Raw genomic sequence first — 8871 nt, 5'->3', positions numbered from 1 at the left:
GCTCATCGATTTCGCGCCTCTCTCAACCTGCACTGAATCAGCCCTACCATGTCGTTCACTGCATTCCAGTTCTCCTGGCACGAAAGCATTTTTCACCATTATATTTTCCGGTGCTACTGTTCCTCCCAATGTCTCCTCTAGACTCCTCCTTTCCTCTACAAATCTAGGACAAGGAAGAAAACATGCTCCAGGTACTCCAGAATACCATCGCAGCTGGGACAGTTGGGTGAGCTGTCCAGTTTAAACCTCTAGAGGCTTAAATGCCTCTATAGGTTTAAACTGGGTAACCGCCATGTCCCCTGAGAAACAGCATGAGGTCATAGTTTATCTCATCGTGCTTTCTCTGCCTCCACATTTTGATGCTGGGAATCAATCTGTGGGTCCATCAGCCCTTTAACGGCCGTTCCCATCGTTGCTGCCACCTGTTTAACGATTCCTCCCTTTAGGCTTTTATCACGTGCCGATCAGAAGAAAAATCAGGGTCCATCATAGATACGTGCCATCTGATCGGTCAAAATGTCGATCGACATTATTTCGGCTACTGCATTGGTCGCATTATCTGTTACTTTTTTTTCTTATGGAGTAGGGTAGGTGAATGCATTTACGCACATAGTGTTGGCCTCCCGGTTCGGTAGATCGTCGGACTAAAAACTGAACACCTCCCCATCGTCAGAGAGCTAGCCTGGAACCGTTTATCACATTACTTCGGGCTAGTCCCCGAATTCTTCCACCTTGCGGAGGCTTCAAATCAGGGAATTCCTATCACCAACTGGAGGAGAGAGGAGAAAGGGAACTGTCAGTTCAAGCAACCCCCAACATCCGGCTCCTCCACCGGTCGAGCTCTATCTTCTTAGCAACGAGAAGGGCCCGAACGTAATGGACAACACAAAAACAACTCCACCTGTCAGCACTCCTCAGCATCTCTTCGACAATGAGAGAGAGAGATCTCCTGTGTTTAAATAGAACTGTTGATGAACCCCATCCCACTTTCCACAAGAAAAAAAAAGTGTGGTGGGCGTCGTCCACAACTCCATTGCAAAACACATATTCCGATGGTCACACCTTTCCAATCTTGTGCAGGTAAGACTGCAAACTTCCATGCCAGCTTTAAAATTTGGGTAAGGAAATAGTCAGTCTCACCCTGCTTCCAATTCAGCCATCCACTTAAGTTGCCGATGAGCCGCGCAGTCCATCTGCCTCTAGTTTCATTTTGCCAAGAGAGCTACCACTCGTGTGCACTCACTCACTGCCACTCACGAGCAACCACCTCCCTTGACTCATCTCCTTTGCACTTGTATATGGCTTGACGCTCCTTAGCAAGAAGGGCAATGGGGATCTCTCCCGCGATCACCATCACGGCCGGTTCAGAGACAGTGTATTATCCGAGATGGTTCTGTAACCACAGTACGCTCTTAAGGCGGTCTTTCTATAAGCCGCGCTCATCTTTTGTGCGTTGCATGTAGTATGCAATGCAGTTGACCAAATTGGCGCTACGTAGAATAGTTTAGAGGTCACCTGGTTACTTGGCTAAACTAATCGGGAGTTACCTGTCGGACAGAGCTCTCTGGTAAGGGACGGACGACGGGTTCAATGAATACATCATTACAGTAGGGGTACCACAAGTTTTGGTGTTAGGTCCTCTACTCTGGAACGTGATGTATAACGGGGGGCTTTTGCTTCCCGTAGCAAAGGAGACCACATTGATCGGTTTTGCAGATAACCTGGCCATAGTGATCACTGCAAAACTCCCGGAGGATGTGGGTCATGGCTGTAAGGTCCTGGCTTGAGGAGACCAAACTGAGCCTGGCGGAGGAAAAGGCGGATGCAACCCTCATTACAAATCGCCGGAAAAGAAATACGATCAGTTTGCGGGTTGGAAGCCATATGACCGTCTCAAAGCCAACCATCAAATACCTTGGCATGACTCTCGATGCCAGACTGAGTTCCAAAGAGCATATGTCGTACGCCTGTGAAAAAGCTGCAAAGGTCACCACGGCCCTTGCCAGGATGATGCGGAGCGTAGGTGGGGCAAAACAATGCAGTAGGCTGCTGATAGCTGGGGTCGTGCGGTCCATATTGTTGTACGTGTCGCCTGTGTGGGCGAAGGCTTTGGAGAACGTATAGAACTGGAGGAAGATAAATTCTGCCTATCCTCTGATTGCATTGAGGGTATGCAATGCATTTCGAACTAATGATGACACGGAGAGGTGAACTACCACGCAGTTTCTCACTGGACACGGTGGTTACTTCCGAAAGTATCTGCATCGTATCGGTGTAGATGATTCCCCGAACTGTTACAAATATCGTGGGATCCCAGATGATCCGGACCATGTACTGCTTGAGTGCCCGAGATTCCCGGAGGAGAGAAGAAGCCTGAGCGAAGCCCTGGGAGTCGGCGTGGGCCCCTAAAACTTAATCCAGAAAATGCTCAGGTCGGAGGCAAACTGTACTTCGGTCATCCACACAATTTTGTGGATACAAACCCAACTCCTGAGAGAAGCACGCGCAAGAAGAAAGCAAAGAAATGGAGAGGCTGTACCATAAAAACAGAGTGGAGCTGCTGAAGAAAGCAAAAAAGCGGAAGACTGAAGAGTTGGAAATATGAAGGCCTACGGAAGGCAGGTTCGCCCCGTGAAGTAATGCCTAGATGGTGATCCCATGGGACAAGGGCAGGAGAGAGGTGGGGGTGCTTTTTTAGTGGGTGTGAATCCCACACCACATCAATGCCAGTTTTGACGTTCACACGGCAGAGCTGAAATGAATGTGTCTTTCTAAGATTTTTCAACACCTCCCTGGAAAGTGTCAGTACCCCCCTCTTGCTGGGGAAGTAACCCCTGGATTATTTTCAACAAGAGCATAAGGCATATGATCTGCGGAGATGATCGGCCTCAGAACCGTCCTGTTACGATTTTATAGGCGCTACCCCACGGATTTATGTCCTCTTCCAAACAGAGCTCCTTAAAACATTCCCTCTTACTCCGCTGGATGGCGAGCTTGAGGTTCTTGCGAGCTTCCCTATAGGCATACTCCTTTTGTCCTTGATCAATCCTACCTATTGCCCTCTGAGCCGTTCGTCTGGCTCTGTGGCGAATCGATCGAAGGCTGGCAAGTTTACTATCCCAGCAATAATTGGGTCTTCTAGTGGGGAATGAGCATCTCCTAGGCATCGACGCGTCACACGCTTTAGAGATGCTCTGTGTGACATGAGGATGATCCAGCCCGGAAAGTCTATAAGGGCAATATCTGTGGTAGAAAAAGAAGACAAGGCAGACCCTACCTGAGATGGAGCGATGGCGTAGGTCAGGTGGTCAGACAGCTTTTAGGGATATCGAATTCGTGGACCTCGGCGCAAAACCGGGATGTCTGGAGTTCCTTATTAAGGCAGGCCTAGACCGGATACCGGTTGTTGCGCCGTTGATGATGATGATGATGGCAACATGTAATTTATGGAGCTGCCTTACCTCTAAATCTCCCCATCATAACCCTGTAGGCGCTTCCCCCATGGGGTTACATCCGCCTCTGCGCAGAGTTGCTTGAAACAGCCCCTCTTGCTTCGCTCTATGGCCAGCTTCTTTGAGCTTCCTTGTAGCCTCGCTGCTTTACCTCCTGATTAATCCTGCCCATTGCTCACTAAGCCAGTCGTCTGGCCCGTTGAAACACCGACCGAAGATCAGATCACTATTCCACCAGCAGTTGGGCCTTCGACTGGGAAAAGTATAACGCCACGGCATCGATGAGTCGCATACATTCGTGATACACTTCATGATACAGAGGGCTTTTTCCGTCGTTAGCTAATATTATATTTAATTGCACTTCCAAAAGACAACGCCCTCTTGCATTTGTCAGTGAATTTCCCCGTTCAGTGGCCTCTGCATTAAAGTCACCGCGATAACTTTTGGTTTTCGTCCTTTTGTATCATAGACCAATCTGTCCAACGTGTCCTCGAATTCAGTCAAAGTCAGGCTTGGAGGAGCTTAGAAGCTGTAGACGCATATGCCGTCTTTCCATACAAACCCACTTGTGGACTGCCTCATACATTCCTGTATGGCTTGATCCCCGTATGCCCATAAGGCCGCATGAGATCTCTCTTATGGTTCTTCCTGATCCAGCTTATATTTCTCCACAAGTCTCCGATCCGAGAGGATCAGCTTTCACTCTTCTTAGTATGTCTGCATAGAACATACTACCCGTGCTTGAAATGACGATCGTCTCGAGACGGATACTCATTCGGTCCTTCTTCTTTTTTGGCTTCTTTGGTCCAACCGGCATCTACCTTGTGAGACATCAGTTCCCTTGGTGGCGCTAGTGTTTTAGGCCCTATTTTCCCGTCTACCGAGGTCTTAGACCCCTTCTTCAAAGCGGATGGTTCGCCTTTTTGTTTTTGATTTCGTTAATTTTCGTGTTCCTTTTCCCGAACCTTTTTGCTATGGCACGGTGGACCCCCTAACTCTCATATTCATGGGAATCATATGAGTACACAAACGAACACAGAAAAAAAACTAAAACCAAACAAGAAGGACCCCGGACAGTACACAAACTGGTCCGGAGGCACATCTCCGTAACATTGAGAGCTAGGTAACCGCACCCAAGAAGGGAGAAGTTGGAAGGTCAAGCAGTGAGGTCAAGGTCAACATTGGCCTGGAGTCTTTAGAAGAACCGAGGAAGGAAAGCCCTCACGATCGAAGCAGACAACCGATCCCTGGAGGCAGTCAAGTATCGTTACTGCTTCATCAATCACAGAGTTGGTAGCATACCTGTGCACGTGCACAGAGAGAAACCAAAGAAGGATACCTCGAAGGACACATCGAGTGTTAAGCCTACCGAGTTTCCCGAAAGAATTGCGAAAGCCATAGAAACTGAAAGGGCAGAACCGAGCAAGGAAGTAGACCAAGTGCCCACAGAAGAGGAGGAACTGGACGACCTTGATCTAGGCCTTCTAGAGCTCAAGTCGGAGAGCGAAACGTAAGGAAGTGTCATGTTGGAGAATGGGGATAATACTCCGGCATGGTAGAAGCGCTAACAGAGCCGACGGATACCGGTTGTTGCGCCGTTGATGATGATGATTCCTAACTCCGAACCGCACTTTATAGACGACCTTTTTCAGTGCCTCCAGGCACTCTTCGCTTATACGGAGTAGTAAAGTTTGGCTGTTTGTCTGAGGTTCCATTCGTCCATGGCAATCCTGGGGTTTTGAAAGCGCAGGAATTGTTCGAGCTTGTCCTTATCCATGCGGATCTTCGGTAGCCAGATGCGAGCAACCGGTCTCCTGGAAATCTCCTCGTAAGGGATGGCCTTGAGCTTTACGCCCTCCCAAGCGTCACTGATCTTGGCGACGCACGAACCGAGAAAGGTCGTAGAGAACTGGTCCACGCAAGCTATAACATGGAACCCACGGACCACCTGAGAAGAATCAAAGCAAGGGATGAGTCCCACGTGTTTGCCTTCGGTGTCCAGGAGATGCTCAAAGACCATCCCCGACAGCTTGGAATCAACACTGGTCCACATCTCCGGCGCTAGATTGCCGCTAGCAGAATTATTATCTGCCTGAAGGCCAGCAGCTGGTCCTCCGATGATGCCCCTGGTATCTTCCCCTCTTCTTCTATCGTCGTTTTTTTTTTGTTTTTTTTTTTAAATTGAGTCCATGTCTTGCTCCACGAATAGTCCAGGGAGAATGTCCACCCACCATGGTAAGGGTCTTATTTGGAACTGAAGGTGCCCAAGGTATTCAGAGTTTGCATAGTAAAGACCAAGCTCCCCTCGGCGCATGCTGTTCCACCTTGGCTTGAGGTCCTATTAGCACCTTCTCCGGTGCAGGGAGGACAATACCCGGGCTGTTGCTTCGGTCCATCCCCCCACCAGATCTGCTTGCCCCTTAACACTTGACCAGCAGACAAGCAGATCCTCGTCAGTTCGATGAGCCTACTCCCAGCCTGGCCCTACGCACTCTTGGTCCATCCGAAGACGGTTTTCAGTGGCCACCACGAAGAGGTCGTGTAAGGACTTGCCGAATTATGCAACTTTAACCTGAAGCGTAATCAGACCAGGCCGCCCTATTGTGGTGTCGAGAGAAATGAAATCTCGGATGCCTTAGCAAAAGAGGCTTCAAATTTCCCCATGTCCGGACCGTTTCTCATAATGACAAATAATGCTGCTAGTCAGACCAAACTCTTCCTGTCAGAACCAAACAAACATACTGGAAAGTTTATCCTGTCGAAAAGCAGAAAGACTTGCAGAAATATTGTGGACATTCTGACTGGCCATAGTTCACTGCCCACCTCAAACGCACACACACGTTCCTTTTTGATTTGGCATAATCCCAAATTAACGGCTCGCACTCGACAGACAAAACGCTTAAATTGTTTAACGATTTATCTAATCGCAAACACGACCTAGTGCTGGCATCTGTTTACATTTTATAAGAAAGCTCTAGTCGCTGCCATCTCAGGAATTTCTCACGCTAAAAGCTGCCGAGTTGACAGACATGAGTGACTTCGTGTGCTGCACGTTAGAGTGCAGGCAGATCGATTTGAATGCCTTGAACTGTAGTCATCGAGTTTGTTGTGTCGATGGAGCAGTTGACGTGAAGTGGGTTTCGCTTTTCGCCCCGCTTTGTGTTCAAGGTGGTTTTCGAATGGATTTTACCACTGGAGAAGTGTAAATACGGAAGGCTGCAAATAAGGGATAAAAAGGACTCGTTGGAAATAGGTGAATTCCTCCTGCACACTTTTACGCTCCGGAATTTTATTGAATTCATAATTGTGACACGTCAACAGCCATGAGGTGGGTTTTGTATATTTCAAGGTAATGCAAGTTCCTTTTGAGTCTTTTGGTCTTTTTTTTAGTGTAAGCACGTCGAAAGTAACGTTTAAAATCACGTTGACGTCGGACCCCAAGCTGCCGTTTAAGGTGTAAGTGTCGGGAAGGGTCGAAGCAAATGAACTAGAAATTATGAACTTGTGAAATCGCGCCGCGATACCAAGCGAATATGTTGGACTATGTTAATGCTCTTGACATCGTTAGAGCTACAGAGAATATTGGGCAAGCGAAAGAGGTCGCCTGTCGCCTGCTATCGTGGCTAAGCTACCTGGATGAAGGTGCTATCATTGAAGATCCGGTATCGACTTGGGCTGTCCTACAAGCGTCGGTCATTCTCGCGATCCTCCAGGAAGCCTTCAAAGGGGATGCTCTTCGCAGGGCATTAGAATGTGATAGTAACGTTTCATCTAAAGTGCTGACAGCTTACGACGGTATCCTAGGCGACAGCAATGGTCCGGTAGCCAATATCGCGACACTAGTGCTGCGCGTCTGTAGGAGCAAAACGGGAGTGATTTCTTCCGTGACGGAATACCTCAATGTGTTTCTAGCAAGTGAACAAATTGTGGCACTAAGTGACCGAACCTTAAACGTGGCAAGGCCAGCCGAACCGTGCGGGGAAGTAAACTGTCTGGTCGATGAGATATTTCAATTGAAAAACATTCACATCAGAATCGCAATCGATCGCCTCCTGGAATTCAGATCACTGAAGGAATTCCAGATACTTTCGCTAATAGTCAACGAGCGTAAGTCGTCGCCTATCTATCGAGAATGTTCAGTAATCCGCGACCGGTTTTGTCAGCACTTGAGATCCGCGACAATCAGTCCGAGACTTCTAGAAATTGCTTCCAAGTCGGCATATGATGATTTACTATTGCGCATCCTTGCAGTCTCGCAAGTTGGTAAAGCGTTCAATAAGTATTTGATTGAATTGCTCAAACGGTTTCGTTATTGTGAGGATTTTGATATATTCCAGGCACAAGATAAACAGTTTCAATGCATAAGTTTCGATTTACTAATTTCTCTTGTTGGGAAATTATTGAATTTAAAAGGAAATCGGATCAAGAAAGATTTGCATGCAAAGCTGAATATGGCGAGGGATCACATAGATCCGTGTATAATTGAGATTCTGAATAATCAGAGATTCGTGCTTTCTTGTAATTCCTTTTGAAAAAATCTCGAAACTTGTCTATGATTATTCGGATCTCATATGGCATTAACTTTTTTTCAAATGTTTTCTTCCATGTTTCCCTGCTCGTTCGTTGCGAGAGTAGATTGAGTGTTCCCGAGGCGACACCATTCACGGCCGTTCTTAAATTCGCTGCTGAGGAATTCAAAGTGCCGCCCGCGACAAGCGCCATTATCACAGACGATGGTATCGGAATTAGTCCACAACAGACGGCGGGAAATGTCTTCTTGAAACACGGATCGGAATTGCGTTTGATACCGCGCGATAGGGTCGGCTAAGTCGATCGGAATATGCATAGCTGAAATTCAAGATGTATTTTATCATGAAATCTAATTTTTTCGATTTGTTTATTTGTAAAGTAAATTTTATATTCCACACGATTATTTGCGTAAATTTCTTTATTTTATGTTCCCGAATGGCATTACCACGGAATGCTAGAGGTTGGGAGTTCATTGTACCTTAAAACCTCTCATTATCTCCTAAACTAGTGGATGCAGAACAGCAGGATGTTCGTACGAATTGGGCAGGTAGACTAATGTAGGCATCTCTGCCTGAAAATCACTAGGCATTTCTCCATGGACGCACTTTTAGGGAGGAATTTTATGACGTGCTACGTTACTTTGTCAACAAGCAAACTGGTAGCAAGAAAATGGAAAAGGTCGCTTCAAAATGTCCATGTGTGTCCGGCTCCTCGTCCTCAAAACGTGTTCCCCATGATGACACTGGCTCAAATGAAAGAGCATCCTACACGCCAACAAAGTGAACCTCTTAATATCAAGATACCCAATCTGCTTGAAAATATGTCTTGAGGTAGCCAAGGCTTCCTTGCCTGCGGGAAACTCGGCTAAACAATTTCAACCTTCATCAGC

At 47.3% G+C, this 8871-nt stretch overlaps 1 protein-coding gene across 1 annotated transcript; it reads left to right on the top strand.

Annotated features, from left to right (window-relative positions):
* Positions 1 to 6539: 6539 nt before the first annotated feature.
* Positions 6540 to 8382, top strand: LOC119660893 (ubiquitin-fold modifier 1). Its single transcript, XM_038069825.1, has 3 exons — positions 6540 to 6780; positions 6843 to 6908; positions 8088 to 8382. The coding sequence occupies exons 1-3, from the start codon at positions 6776 to 6778 to the stop codon at positions 8278 to 8280; spliced, it is 264 nt and encodes an 87-aa protein (XP_037925753.1). The 5' UTR covers positions 6540 to 6775; the 3' UTR covers positions 8281 to 8382.
* The last annotated feature ends 489 nt before the right edge of the window (positions 8383 to 8871 follow it).

The sequence above is a fragment of the Hermetia illucens genome, chromosome 7 (assembly GCF_905115235.1).
Source record: "Hermetia illucens chromosome 7, iHerIll2.2.curated.20191125, whole genome shotgun sequence".
In the NCBI taxonomy this organism is placed as follows: Eukaryota; Metazoa; Arthropoda; class Insecta; order Diptera; family Stratiomyidae; genus Hermetia; species Hermetia illucens.
This window is presented reverse-complemented; position numbering and strand designations above follow the sequence as displayed.